Below are 14300 nucleotides of genomic sequence, written 5' to 3'. Positions count from 1 at the left end.
ACACACACTGCAAATGCTTAGATGCGCAGCCTTTGAACGAATGGAGTAGAGGAAAACTGGACCAAATTACCAGTTTGGAGACACACTCCCACTGATGTTTATGACCTGGTCACTAACCAGTGTTGAAACTGTATTCAAGCCTGAAAGCTTTTGAATTATTTAGCCTCAAAAGATGATTGTAATATTCAAGCATGTTGGCATTACTGAATGTTAGAGGTAGAAAGAACATGAAAGATTGAAGATCAGAGATCCTGGCCCACCCTGATTCTTGACTATGGGGACTACTTGCCAGGCCTGGGCCATTAGACCCTCCTTACCAAGGTCCTGGAAAACCCACTTGCTTTTATTGCATTCAGATTAATACTGTCAAACAAATGAGGTCTGGTCCCAGGTTAAGGTTCAGAACCCAACCTTTGGATTTTGAGTTCTCTAGAGGGACAGAGGTTTAGATAAATTCCCTTTGTAGCTCTGAAAGAGTCAGTGCCCTAGAAAACAGAATTTCCGCAGACTGCAGTTCTTACTGCAGAACTTCTGCTGGTAGCGGTGGAGTTACAGTAACTAAGTAGGGTAGCCGTAGCTCAAAACGTAGGAAAAATTAAAAGTTAGCATGACATATTCAACATATCAAAGCTTCCCTGGCCACCAGGTTCTTCCTGCTATCCCCCAGTCCCTATCTGTTGGGTAACCTTCCTGGCTGTCATACCCTAAGCCCTCCCTTAAACTTCTCCAGCCCAGGGACTGGGCTATCCTCTCCCCAGCTGCCCTTCCCTTTATAATCCAACCATTTTGGTTATCTTCCCTTTTTTTATCTACTCCTCTCCTCTCTTTCCCTTCTCCTTTCTCCTCACAGGGCTCAGGGCCATGTCCACTTTGAATTCTCCCAGAGGTCTCTACCCCTGGATGTGTTCTCCCTTTTATCTACAATAAACTTTCTCTTTTGCCATACCTAAAAAACAGTCATGTTTCCTTTCCTTTTTATTTCTTTTTTTTCATCCAGTGTCTTTATACTCTGCTCCAGACCATGTTCAGGAGTATCTCAAGTCACCAACCATTTTAAAACCAGTTCACAATTTTGACTCTTTATCACTCTGCTGCCTGAACACTGAGCTTCCTTAGATCAGAGACTGTCTCCTTTGCCTTCTCCTCAGCTCCTGCCCTGCCATTGCTGTCCCCCTCCCTGGGGTAATTCTTGTGGAACAAGTTTAAGATCTGCTCAAGTTTTACTGTGAATATGGTCAGTCCAGAAATCTTTCCTAAAGCTCAGCCTCCCGCTTTCTGTAGTTTCCTGATTTATTGCCTTTAGACCCCATTTGTTTGGAAGCAATGGTTTAATTCGGCAAAGGCAAGTGGTCTCCAGAGAAGAAGATGAGAAGGAGGGACATCTGGGGACAGTCACCCACAGTGTCTGAGGCTTGCAGCCCAGTGCCCTGGGGCCAATGTCACACATTGGTCCCTCTTCTTTGGTGTCTGGTTGCAGAAGGCAGTTTCTACTCTACTTACAGGCCTACAGGCAGGTCTCCTTTGGGGGTCAGGATTACTGGGAATACTAATTAATTCATTAGTGGGGTTGATGGATTATCAGTCTGTCTCCTGGCAGAGGGGCGTGGGGGTGGGCTGTAACAGATTGTTGCCCATAAATCTGCCTGTTGCCTCCCTTTTCTTTCTCAATGGTTCCTAGTGTCAGGCCTGTGGGCCAGCAACTAAGTGCTGGTCTGGTCTCCCTTTCCCTACTCAGCAGATGGTTCTAACAGGTTACCTCAGAGCTTCACAAAAAAGCAATAGAGAGAGAGGGAAGGGCTGTGGATTGGCCCTCTGGCCTAGGAAACACGGGGGAGGAGACGGAATGCAAATACCCTTCATTCTCTTTCCCTAAGGCCGTCTCCGTCCCCTCCCCTTTGCTATTGCACACCCTCCCTGCCCCTTCCTGCCCTTTCAGAGTTCAACAGCCAACCCCACAACTGTCCAGGAGTTTTGAGAGCAACCCCAGTGAAATGGATTCCACCCACTTTTCTGGGGATAAAAAAAAAAGCAATAAAGAAAACTCAGTGTCCAGCACTCCCTCTGCCATGACACGAGTATGCACATGCATATACACACACCACACGTGCACACACACAACTGAATGTATTTTGTGAGCTAATCCTCTTATCTTCAATTCCTTACATCTGTCAGAAGAATCAATGCTCCATCTCCACCCTCATCTTTGTCTCAATATGTTCACCTTTCTGCTAATATTCGACTCCTCCCCTCCCACAGTAAATCTCACAGGCAGGGTGCCACGTCCAACAACAACATTTTAATATCCAGGGATGAGTCTTTAAAGACACAAATCAGGAGACCAAGCCATCTAATATGCATTCATCTAGAAATTATTAGACTGCTCTATCTGGAGGCAAACTGTCTCATATGTAACCTTCCTCTGGCTGAGGAATAAGTTCTGATGTTTTCCAGAAATTTGCCATACCTAACATGTATTGGTTAATTACGCCAAAAATGAGGTTTATTTTGCTGATTAGATAACTCTTGGATAAGAAAACAAAAAGATTAGTGGGACCTTAAAAATTTGCTGAAAATTTGTAGTTGTCTATAAAAACTAGGGGGGGGGGGATAGTTCATTTTCCTTTCCTAGTTTTCTATGAAGGCCAAGAGTCACGATGTGCCGGTGTCAGAGTTCTAAATATTAACTATTTCAGACCTAAGATAGTCTTCAGTTACACTGGTACTAAAACTATCTTTTGGAGTCAGAACGCCAAGGGTTTTCACGCCTGCTTTTATTTTTGTAAATGTCACACGACACAACAGTACAGCAAATATGGTTATAACAGGAATATGTTTTGTTCTGCTGAAAAGGGAGACAGAGACTTCCTCCTTTTACACTTAAAGCTCTGAGAAAAAAGCAGGGGACTTAGCTTAGTGGTAAAGTGCCTGTTTAGCATCTACAAGGCGCAAAAACAAAACCTCTGAGAAAAGAACAAACAAACGAACGCTCCCACACGCTTACTGATCCTGTACCGTTGCTGTGCAGTTTTCTTAGCTTTTGATTCTTTTTAGGAGCGGGCCAGCAGCCTCGCCCACCTTTCTAGCTTGCTCTCCAAGTCTGTCTCCAGTTTTCTGACCCCATTCTATTCAGCCTGCTCGACTGAACAGAGCCTTGTACCTTTCTAACCACAAGTTTCTTCAGTTCTCTTGATTTTCACCCCTCAACTTCAGCAGCCCTCCTTCTCCAGACCCTTCCTCTTTTAAACAAAAACAAACACGCAGGGGCAAAAGCTGGACCTCCTCAGAGGAGCCCTGTGAAGGAGGTGGGTCTTTAGGCTGGGAAGGGGAGGGGCTTGCCTGTGGGCCACATCACCCCGCCCTGGTCAGCTGCCAGAGCCATTAAAACTGCAGCAGGTCAGAAGCTCCCGTCAGATCACAGGAGCTGCCCAGAGACTGTGGTCCTGAAAGAGCGGTTCAAGGGAGCTAACCGAGGCCAGGAGGTCCTGAAACCAGCTTTGGTGGAGGCGCCAGCCCAAAGGCGTCCTGGGGATGCACCAGAACTTCAGGAAGAAGTAGAATAAGTCACAGCCAGGGGACCCAGACCAGGAACAGGCACTAGGAGGGAGATACCGGCTTAACATGGATGGCTGAAAGCATCCCCTGTCTCCCATGATCGGCCTGGTTAGGGTGGATTTGGCTGCTCTGACTTTCCTCCAGAACACAGATTAGAGTTTAATCTTGGAACTCCACTGCCTAAGGTGAGCCGATGGGGGGGGGGTGGTGAGGGTATTAAAGTTTCTGTGTGAAGTTCCCACAGATTCAGAAGAGAAGAGGTTGCAAATGACTCCTCTGTCCCCGCGAAGCCCAACCTTCCATCTTAATAATGCTAAAAAGCTGCAAAAGTTTAGCTATTTCCCCGAAGTGGCTTAGAAAGTAAGTTGAAGAATTGGCCGAATTCAGTGCTCTGCTGATGAACCTCGAGGTCTAGGTGACAAGTGCAGGGAGAGGAAGCGGAATAGAAATCAGATAAGTAAAGGGCGATCTTGGAAGGCCACAGGCAAAGATTCTCGTCGCTGTTCCCACTTGCTTTGTCAAAAGTTTTGAATAGTTTGGATGGAATGGAAAATGTGTTTCCCCCCAGCTATTCGAGATTGTAAATTAGAAGAAAATGATTGTTCAAGTGTGTCTTTCCTCTTCTGCCATATACTCGCCACTTTCCCACTGAAATATATGTATGTATGTATATATATATACACACACACAAATATATGTGTGTGTGTGTATATATATATTCCAGAAATACTAACAAATGCAAATGACCCCATTTTAGTTTCTAATATAGTGAAGAAGAACATGAAGGGAAAATTGGATAATTGTTTAAATTCTGCTAAGGAAGTTCACTATTATGGTCTAAGGCTATAGAAATCAATGAAGTACAGTATGCCCTTGCTGCCCCTCTCTGTGTATGTATGTGTGTGTAAGAGAGAGAGACACACACACATAGAGGAGAGAGAGAGAGAGAGAGAGAGAGAGAGAGAGAGAGAGAGAGAGAGAGCGAGAGCACATGCATAGTTACTAATCAATGGGACTTGCAGTTGAAGATATAAAAGCATGACTAGGAAGGACCCACCAGCCTACTCATTGATTTGATGCAGTACCTCTTGTGAAGGCCTTGATTTGTGTTTTGTTTTGTTTTGTTTTTTAGTTGCAGGCTCCATAGCTATGAGCAAAGCATTTAGTGTATGTGGTCCTTTGATTCTCTAGAAATTAGTCTAGATATTTGCTTCCTATTGATTTAGAGTCCCACCATCAGGAGGTAATCAGGCACCATGGGCTTTTAAAGGGAAAGATACTAACTAGTCTACCATAAACACACACAAAAACTTTACACTCGCTCTTCAATCGAACTTCTCCAAAATAAACGACAATTAGGAAAGTATAGGAAGAATTCCGTGACAGCCCTATGTAGTAGAAGGGCACAATGATACTGGGCAGTCAGGATTGCCTATGGCATCAGATTGGATAGTGTGCAGTCAGAATTGTCTATGGCAAATACTTCATTTCAAAAGAGGTTTAAAGTGAAAAAAAAAGGAAAGTAAAATTTTTAAATAGAGAAAATAACTCAAAAACTGACATTTTATTGAAGGAAATAAATAGGAAGATTCTATGCAGGTATTCGGGGAAACCCAAATACTAATACCAAAACAAAAATGGACTTTATAAGATCAGAACATGTTTGCACATGTTGGGAGATAGGAAAATTCTGTACTCAAAATCTCGTATTCATCAATACATTTTAGCCACATTGGCATCTGTTTCCTGTATATTTTGAAGGCTAATTTCTCTTCTAGAAATTGAGAGAAACTTGATATGATTTATCCGTCTGCTCTATGTGGCAGTACCATAGTCTTTCATACCCATACACTATCTACAAAATATTAAAGCAACTTTGCTATGTTCATCTCATACTTTAAAGACAAGAACATATCTTATTTTCATGTTTCTTTCAGGACACCTCTGAGATAGCATGTTAACAGTATAAAGGCCACACTGGGTTTAGTTCCTTGCTCTGAAGAGAATCCACTTAAGTTTAATTTGTTAAAAAAAAAAAACCAAACCAAACCAGAAATGCATTACATATTTTCAACACTCAGATCTGAAACTGAGTTGTCTTTGTCAATCTTGTGATGCCATGAGAGTATTAAAGGTAGAAAAATAGAAAATTTTATCTTTGGAGATTTCCGGTTTTTACTTCTGTTTGTGAGATACTTCATCTTTTCCCTGGAGCTTGTGGAGAAGTTGTATTCCTCATACTGAAAACCAAAGGTAAAAGGGTCTGAATTGATGCGGGTGTGTGCATTCCACTAGAAACTTTATGAACATGTAACTAAGAATGAATGTCAAGTCAAATGTCTTCATGAGAGAGAATCTTCTCTCTTTAACCTTCCTTCTCTCATCTCCACAAATACAAACAGAATGAAAATTTGGAAGCTAATTTCATGTGTGACTGTAGAGGCATTTGATAGAACTCAATATCTTCATTCATCCCTTTGATATTTAGCCTCATTGGCATACAGGGAAAGTAGAAAATTTTCAAACACTTTAAAACAAAAACTAAAATAGACCACTAATTTTCAAAATCAACATATAAGCATAGATTATAGTTATATGTACCTACTATTGTCTTTGTGACTCATGATATTTAGGAGTAGTCATATCTCACACGTAGGTTGAATTTGTGACACCTGGCACTAATCCAAAGTTTAAATATGTCAACTCATTTTATGCTGAGAATTATCTCTATTATTATTCCATTCAAGGAGGAGAACATTAAGGCAGATAAAAGTCTAAGTCAGAAGTCTAGTAAGTAGTAAAATTGAAATTTGGACGCAGTCAATCCGACTCTAGAGTGTGTGCTGTCTAGTCCCGCTGAGAAGGGCAGACTATGGAGCAATTAGCAGATTTACCTCTGTAGCAATCAGGTGATGTGGCATTCAGATAACAAGAGACACTAACAAATACCTTGCGTTTATTTATCTGTAGGAAAATTTCAATTTTGAATGAAGAAAACAAATGAAAGGTTAGGAAAGACTTTCAAAATTTCAAAAATAAACACATGGATATTGTTCTACAACATTTTACTTTGGCATGATTTTGTCTTATGAGAAGAATGTAAACTATATCTTACCTTTATACTATCAAAAAGAATGTAAAAATAAAACTGGGATTAGGAAGCAGGAATTGAAAATTCTGGGCGAAAGTTCCATCCATTCTAGTCACCACAGTTTTGAAGTCACGTTTGTATACCCACAGAATTATCTTAGCGTGAATGGACAAGTATGCTATACATACAAGTATGCTATACAAACAGAGGAAACTGAACCCCTTTCCTCTTCATAGTTGGTAAAAGACAAAAGGTGAAATTTTACCGCTTTGTTTTGCTTCACATTGCTTGGCTAAATCCAGTAAGTTCTTTTCCTGTATACCTATCATCAGTATGATTTTAAACAGCTTCTTAAAAATCACCAAATACGTTAAAGACAAAGATCAGTCAACTCTATCTTTATATTCTATTTCCTGGTAGTGTGCCTGCTGACACATCTAGCGAGATGGAGCAAGGCTTAGCAAATGTGGAGAGGTGGTAGTGAGGAAAGTCAAGAACAGAAGTGAGAGCGGTGCTTGGATCCCGCTGGGTCGGGTGGCTCTCCTCTCTGTCCGCTTCCTTCTCCCCATGCACACCAGCAAGACGCAGTGCAACGCAATGATGCTAATGAAGACGGGGAAAAGAAGAGGAGGAAAAGGAAAAGGGTACAGCAGAGGGATAGAACGAGTAGTCAAGAGCAGCAAAGAAAGCCTTTGAGAGAGGAACGAGTCCTAGAATAGGAGAGTTAAAAGCGGCCTCAGAACATCTTAGCCATCATTCATTGCATAGTGGTCATGCCTGATGCCCGTTGACTTAGCTCTACTGATCTAGCTACATTTGCTAAAGTATTTTTCTTTTACTCTGGTGGGAAAAAATGATGAAAAGGACTGTAAAACCTAGGATTTGAGATAAGAAATAGTTTTCTGTCCTGTTATGTTATGTCTTTACATGTCCATCATTTAGAGGATGGGCCCCATGGTTCTGCTGGCTGTAAAGTGAACAGGGCTGTACTCATTGCCCTCAACAGTGTGCTCTATGGAATACATAGATTAATGAGCGTAAAAGTGCTGCAAACTTTAGAATGCTACACAAATGCTACCGTAATTACACCGAGAGCATTGGGTTTCCCAAGCCCACCCTGCCCTTTTTAGTCTCAGCATGCACCTGCCTCTGGAAGCTCTGTGTTACTTTAACAGAAAATTAATTAGGCCCTTACCCCTCCCTCTGGATATTTGCTCGAGTTAGAAGTGCAGCTCAGCACACAAGCTCCATCATCCATATTAAAAGTGGGATTTTCTGCCTTGGCCTGAGCAGCCAGTTGACCAATAGGTTCCAATGTGTGTTTTCAATAAAGCTGCTTACCCAGGAAGCCCTATGAAGTGAGTAAGTCAAGCTGACATGATTTCCTTGCTGATTAATATGAAACCTAGGCTGTTTTCGCAATTCAGTAACATTAATTATTTACAGGAAGCAAATGAGGTTACAATGAAAACAAGCTCCAATTACCAGAAACAATTCAAATCATATTTTAATATTTTTGTAAACTCCAGGCACTAATCCCTGAATTCATTGACTGGATGGAGACTCCAGCTTCAAGGATCAAATGGCATGTTATCATGTTTTTCCCTTTCTCATAATGAAAGGTGAGGGAGGGTTTAATGTTTCAAAGACTAGCTAGTAAACTGTGATATCCCAGTGGGTTTATCAGATTCTTTTATCTGGTAAACTGTATACCTAGAAATAACTCAAATGATCTGAAAACAGTTCAAACTCTTATAATATCAAATGCAAGACATTTACTAAATAACCAGTCTCTATTTTTATATAGTAAAATTTGCACATAAATCATACCAAACAGTATCTGTTAGGCAAGTGAATTGAAGTGTTTTTTTCTGTGTTTACCCAAAATAGCCCCATGGTATGCTCACAGTCACTATATTCTCTTTTGTTTTATATTAGTCCCATTTTTTCATTTTTAATTAAGTGTTTTCTGACTGTTTCATTAAAACAGTCTTGAATAGATTTAGTAAACTACCGACTTCTGCATCTGCCGCTGCCATGGTAGTAGATCACTGACTTCTGTGTCTAGCTGTTGCAATGATGGTAGATCACTGTTGTGTCTAGCTGTTGCTGTGGTCTTTTGCAGATTATCGACTTCTGCATCTAGATGTTGCCATGGTCTTTCTGATGGTGTGAGGTGCATGTGCAAAGGGAAGAACTGTTTTATGATAGATGACCAGCGGCAGCTTTTCTTCATGGTCCCTTCAAGATGCTGTGTTGCTAGAATGTCTGATACCCTTAGCCCTGAGAGAACACAGTATGCTTAGGAAGAAACACAAGGCTCTTCTGCACATGAAGCAGGCCAGGCAAGATGGTACTATTTTATAGGAGGTACTCGAAGTCACCTGTTAGCAGAGTCAGTGGGGAATATGGAATGTACAAGCCAAATGCATGTGACACATCTCTAGAAAATACAGGAAGGTAGTCTTGATTGCTATAGCTTTTCATTTATTTTATGGTAGAAACTCAGAACAGTTTGCTTGCTTAACTGTTCAATGTGTATCTTATTTGGTAATAACAGATTTATGCTTATACTATATATAATTATTTAAAAATCACTTTTCACTTTCATAAATTTTTTATTTATCATTTGTTTATTATGTTTTACTTTTTATTACATCCCAGCTGAGGTTTCCCCTCCTTTTACACATCCCAGCCCCACTCCCTCCCTCCACTTCTCTCCCCCTTTTCCTTCAGAAAACAACAACTCTTCCCAAGGACATCAACCTGATGGCAGAACAAGTTACAATAAGACTAGATACAAACACTTAAATCAAGGCCGGGCAAGGCAATCCAGTAGTGGGAAAAGGGTCCTAAGAGCAGGCAAAAGAGCCAGAGACAACTTCCTTCTCCCACTGTTAGGAGTCTTACAATAGCAACATGCTACACAAGCATAACGTATTTGCAGAGGACCTAGTTCAGGACCCATGCAGGCTTTGTGATTGTTGCTTCAGTTTCTGTGAGCCCTATGAACCTTAATTAGTTGATTCTGTGAGCCATATTCTTCTAGTGTCCTATACTGCTCTGACTCAGGTGTCCATAGGTGTGTGGGTTTACATATGGGTCTTTGATTTGATTCTATTGATCAACCTGTCTGTTTTTATGTCAATACCAAGCAGTTTTTATTATTGTAGCCTTGTAGTACAGTTTGAAATCAGGGATGGTAATACCTCTGGAAGTTCTTTTATTGCTTTAGCTATCATGTATTTTTTTCTATTGGGGCAATGATTTATATGTTCATCTATTTTTCTTCACATTATAAATTTACAAAAGAAAGAATATGTGCTTGGAATTTTATTTGTGTTATTTTTGTGTAAAATTTCCATAAGATAAATAATCTGATAATAAAAAGTCAGACACTAGAACCACAACGAGTATTCATTTTATTCTTTTGTGCTAGTTTTTTTGTAGTGTACTGTAAAGAGATGTATGTCTAGGGCAATTCTTTGAGCCTTGGCTTAATTTAAAATAATAGATGGTCAAAGAAATCATGAAATATGAAGTCCCAACACAATGTGCTCTATAATCATGAAATAAAAACAAAGTTTATGTGTCTTTTGACAGGGTCTCATGTAACTCAGGCTGGCCTTGAGCTTTCAATGCTGTTAAAGATGACTTTGAACTCCTGGTCTTCTTGTCTCCACCTCCCAAGGGCTGGGATCATAGGCATGAGTCATCATCAGTTTAGATTTACATCAAGTATTTTGGGGTTTACCTTTTTATATTTTCCTTTTCCAGAATCTATAATGGCAAAAATGTACATGAAATCGAAGGATATAGTAGAGCTGGTCAACACACAATCCTGGACGGACAAAGGCCTGAGTTCTCAAAATGAGATGAGGGAACAGGAGAGAAGATCAGGCTCTTATGGGATGCTTGGAACCTTAACTGAAGAGCATGACAGTATTGAAGAAGAGGAAGAAGAGGAAGGTGATGGAGAAAAACCTAAAAGAAGAGGTCCCAAGAAAAAGAAGATGACGAAAGCACGCCTGGAGAGGTTCAGGGCTCGAAGAGTCAAGGCCAATGCTAGAGAGCGGACCCGGATGCATGGCCTGAATGATGCCTTGGATAACCTTAGAAGAGTCATGCCCTGCTACTCTAAAACCCAAAAACTTTCCAAGATAGAGACTCTTCGACTAGCAAGGAACTATATCTGGGCCTTGTCTGAAGTCCTGGAGACTGGTCAGACACTTGAAGGCAAGGGATTTGTGGAGATGCTCTGTAAAGGGCTCTCTCAGCCTACAAGCAACCTGGTCGCTGGATGCCTCCAACTGGGACCTCAGTCTGCCCTCTTGGAGAAGCATGAGGAAAAATCTCCAATTTGTGACTCTACTGTCTCTGTCCACAGCTTCAACTATCAGTCTCCAGGGCTCCCCAGCCCTCCTTATGGCCATATGGAAACACATCTTCTCCATCTCAAGCCTCAACCATTTAAGAGTTTGGAAGACTCTTCTTTTGGGAGCCATCCGCCTGATTGTGGTACCCCACCTTATGAGGGTCCACTCACACCACCACTCAGCATCAGTGGCAACTTCTCCTTGAAGCAAGGTGGCTCCCCTGACTTGGAAAAATCCTACAGCTTCATGCCACATTATACCTCCGCAAGTCTAAGTTCAGGACATGCACATTCTACTCCTTTTCAGGCTGGCACTTCACGCTATGATGTTCCTATAGACATGACCTATGATTCTTACCCCAACCATGGTATTGGAACTCAGCTCAATACTATCTTCACTGATTAGCTCAGGAAGATAAACATCAACACTTCAGAAAATGAGGTGGAAATATTTTCTCTGTTTCTAGTCACTGAGTTAAACCCTCAGAGAATTTAAAAGAACCCTTTGGATATACATCAAACACAATGACCCTAGTCCAATCAGAATCTCCTATTCCTGATAACTTCCTTCTCATTAATGTCTTACATTGCACCAATTCCTGTATTTGGAATTCTCACGTGAAAATATTTGGTGGTTTGTGTTCACATGGTATAGAAAACCAAGACCCTGCTCCAGTGGTACCAAAGACTCATTGGATGCTATGCCAAGTAACTTTCCAATTCTGGTGTTTGTTGCTTTCTGATAAACATAGAGCAACCGTTCTAAGTCAACACATACCTTTCATCTCTCATAAGTTTCTTAAATTAAAAAGCAATAAGGGGAAATAGCATGAATGGAATTGGAAGACATCAGGTACATGTCTGTTGGCTTATAGACCATGAAATTTGTGTGAATTTGACAGATCTTTATATCTATCTCAACATAACGTTCAGAGTCTAATATAACAACTTGATTATTAATGTAAATAACCATGTTCTTTAAGAGATTAGTTCTATTTATTGCTGTGCTGAAAGGTATGCACACCACTTTTAGTGATTTCAGAACCATGACAGAAACCTCACACAAACTTTTTCTTCTTTTGCTTTTTAAAAAATGTATTGTGTGTTTGCTTGTTTCTTTTCCTTTTACATACCAACTAAAAATTCCCCTTCCTCCCCTCCTAACAATTCCCCCCCCACCTATGCTCCTTCCATCTACTTCTCCACCTCTGTTTTTTATAAATTTTATTTTTGATTGATACTATTTAAAAAACAACTATCTTAGTCCTAGGAATTGAGCAAGAAAGACAGTGAAATATCTGACTTGTGTGGCCAATGGAACACGGAAATATCAGTTAGTTCATTTCCTAGCTTCCATGACTAAAGGGCTATGGGAATTCTGCCAGTGTCTAGGTGCTTCTGCTAGAATCAGAATACAGCCAAGTTCCCACTGCAGAGTAATAAAATGGTGGTTGGCTGCCTTACTAGCTAACACAAGTTGAGGGACTCTGCCTAACACGTAGCCAACAGAAAAATATGAATTTTTTCTCAAACAAGATGAATTTCACTGTTTAAAGGAAAGTGACTAAATCCATGGAGCTCCATTTGCTCCAACATCATACTTTCCAGAACCACAGTCACTAATCAAGCTTGAATTCTGACAACACATCGTCACTTCACATCCTTCATTGATTGTTACCTTGTCCTCATTCCTGAGATACAATATTGCTTTATATTATAGCAGATGTTTCAAGAGTGACTTAGAATTGAGAATCAAAATTCAGGGTCAGTGAATGTGAATGCTTTCTTTGTATCTTCAACACGAGTTTTGATCAGTCTGAAGAATATTCATTTTTCTTTATGTGACATCTCTTTTCTTTGTATCCACACTGCCTCGGTCAAGTTTCTCTTTTACAGAGAATTCATTCTGTGAATTTTTACCATCCTGATCCATCTTACCTAACAATTATTTAGGCCCTACCCAAGAATATAAATAGCTTATATGATAGTGAGTACATCTATAGGAATAAATTTGAGCAATTTTAATGACAGATGCATATTCCATTTTATCTACCAAACTAAGCATCTTTTTTCTTTGTTGCTTTTATTTATTTCTTCACACATAAGTTATTTTGTGTCCGTCTTATTGCAGCACTTACTCTGCTCCACTTTGCACCCCTGGCTTATAAATATATTTAAAATTTTGTAGAGAGATCTTAAACTATACCACCACAGTATCCCCCCTTACACATACCTTGAATTTCCCTAGTGTGAATAGGCAAAGGGAGATATCTATAGAGTCATCCGTGGTGGTTTTTTTTTTTTGAGAATTTAATGTTTGTAGCATTTATGTTTGTAGATAATAATTGCTATCTGCATTATTTATTAGACACTATTTATTTAACTTATTTATCTTTTTTTAATGCAAAAGTTTGGGTCCCACAGATATATCTGCAACTTCATAAAGCTTCAGTGGGAAAGTAGCTTACAAGTTTGCAATGAGAAGAAAGGAGAAAACCAGGTCTTGGTAGCTTGTGATGATTTTATAAAAAGGAGCAATAATTTGAATAGCTATGCAACTTAATGGTTTTAGATTTTCCCCTGTAAGGTACACCAGAGCTAAATTTTTGTTTATGCCTTTGAAGAGTGTAGTACATATAAATCAAGACTGTAGAGTTGTGAAGAGAGATTTTATAACTGAATACAAATTTCGAACTGTACCATGTTTGAAAAGAACTCTTTCTTCAAATAATATCCATTCTTCTGAGAACATTTTCAGGTAAAAGTAAGCAATTATTTAAAAGAAATGACTATGTTTTCTCTCCTTTTTCAGTAGCAATAAAGCCTTGAGCGTTATTACACATTGTGTTTTACTTGACTGTGTTTTTTTGGAGTTTTCATTTAATCTTTGCATTTATGTTTGACAAGCAGCTAGCACAGTAGTTTCGGCCAGAGCAGAAGGTTTCCATATTCCTTCTTCCATGTCTTCTGTCTGGAAGATTTGGAAGGTCACAATTTAGTAGATAAGCATCTCCATCATTCATACAGTAAACTATAAAATTTGCAGTTAGGGTGTTAGTTCAGCCACAGAGGGTAGCCCATAGAGGGATGGACTAGTATCTTCAATTTAAATGGGCTTGCCTACTTTTGAAAAAAATATGAAGTATGTTTTTGGCTATTGCCTTTTAATGTCTTCTGATTTTTAATCTTCTTTTGTTAATATTTTTCAAGGGTTCCTCTTAAACGGATAAAATTCAAATGAAAAGGATCCAATAATGATGATGATTAATATAAATAAAGTTG

General features: G+C 39.8%; 1 protein-coding gene across 1 annotated transcript; it reads left to right on the top strand.

The window, feature by feature from the left end:
- The first annotated feature begins 3432 nt into the window (after positions 1 to 3432).
- Neurod4 (neuronal differentiation 4) lies at positions 3433 to 13816 on the top strand. The gene is made up of 2 exons (XM_075954303.1): positions 3433 to 3737; positions 10421 to 13816. The coding sequence occupies exon 2, from the start codon at positions 10429 to 10431 to the stop codon at positions 11422 to 11424; it is 996 nt and encodes a 331-aa protein (XP_075810418.1). The 5' UTR covers positions 3433 to 3737; positions 10421 to 10428; the 3' UTR covers positions 11425 to 13816.
- Positions 13817 to 14300: the final 484 nt, after the last annotated feature.

This window comes from Microtus pennsylvanicus, chromosome 20 (genome assembly GCF_037038515.1).
Source record: "Microtus pennsylvanicus isolate mMicPen1 chromosome 20, mMicPen1.hap1, whole genome shotgun sequence".
In the NCBI taxonomy this organism is placed as follows: domain Eukaryota; kingdom Metazoa; phylum Chordata; class Mammalia; order Rodentia; family Cricetidae; genus Microtus; species Microtus pennsylvanicus.
The sequence above is the reverse complement of the archived record's forward strand: the minus strand, read 5'-3'. Positions and strand labels throughout refer to the sequence as shown.

Excerpts from the sequence above, each read along its gene's own strand:
- Neurod4 (XM_075954303.1), top strand. The coding sequence starts at position 10,429 with ATGGCAAAAATGTACATGAAATCGAAGGATATAGTAGAGCTGGTCAAC.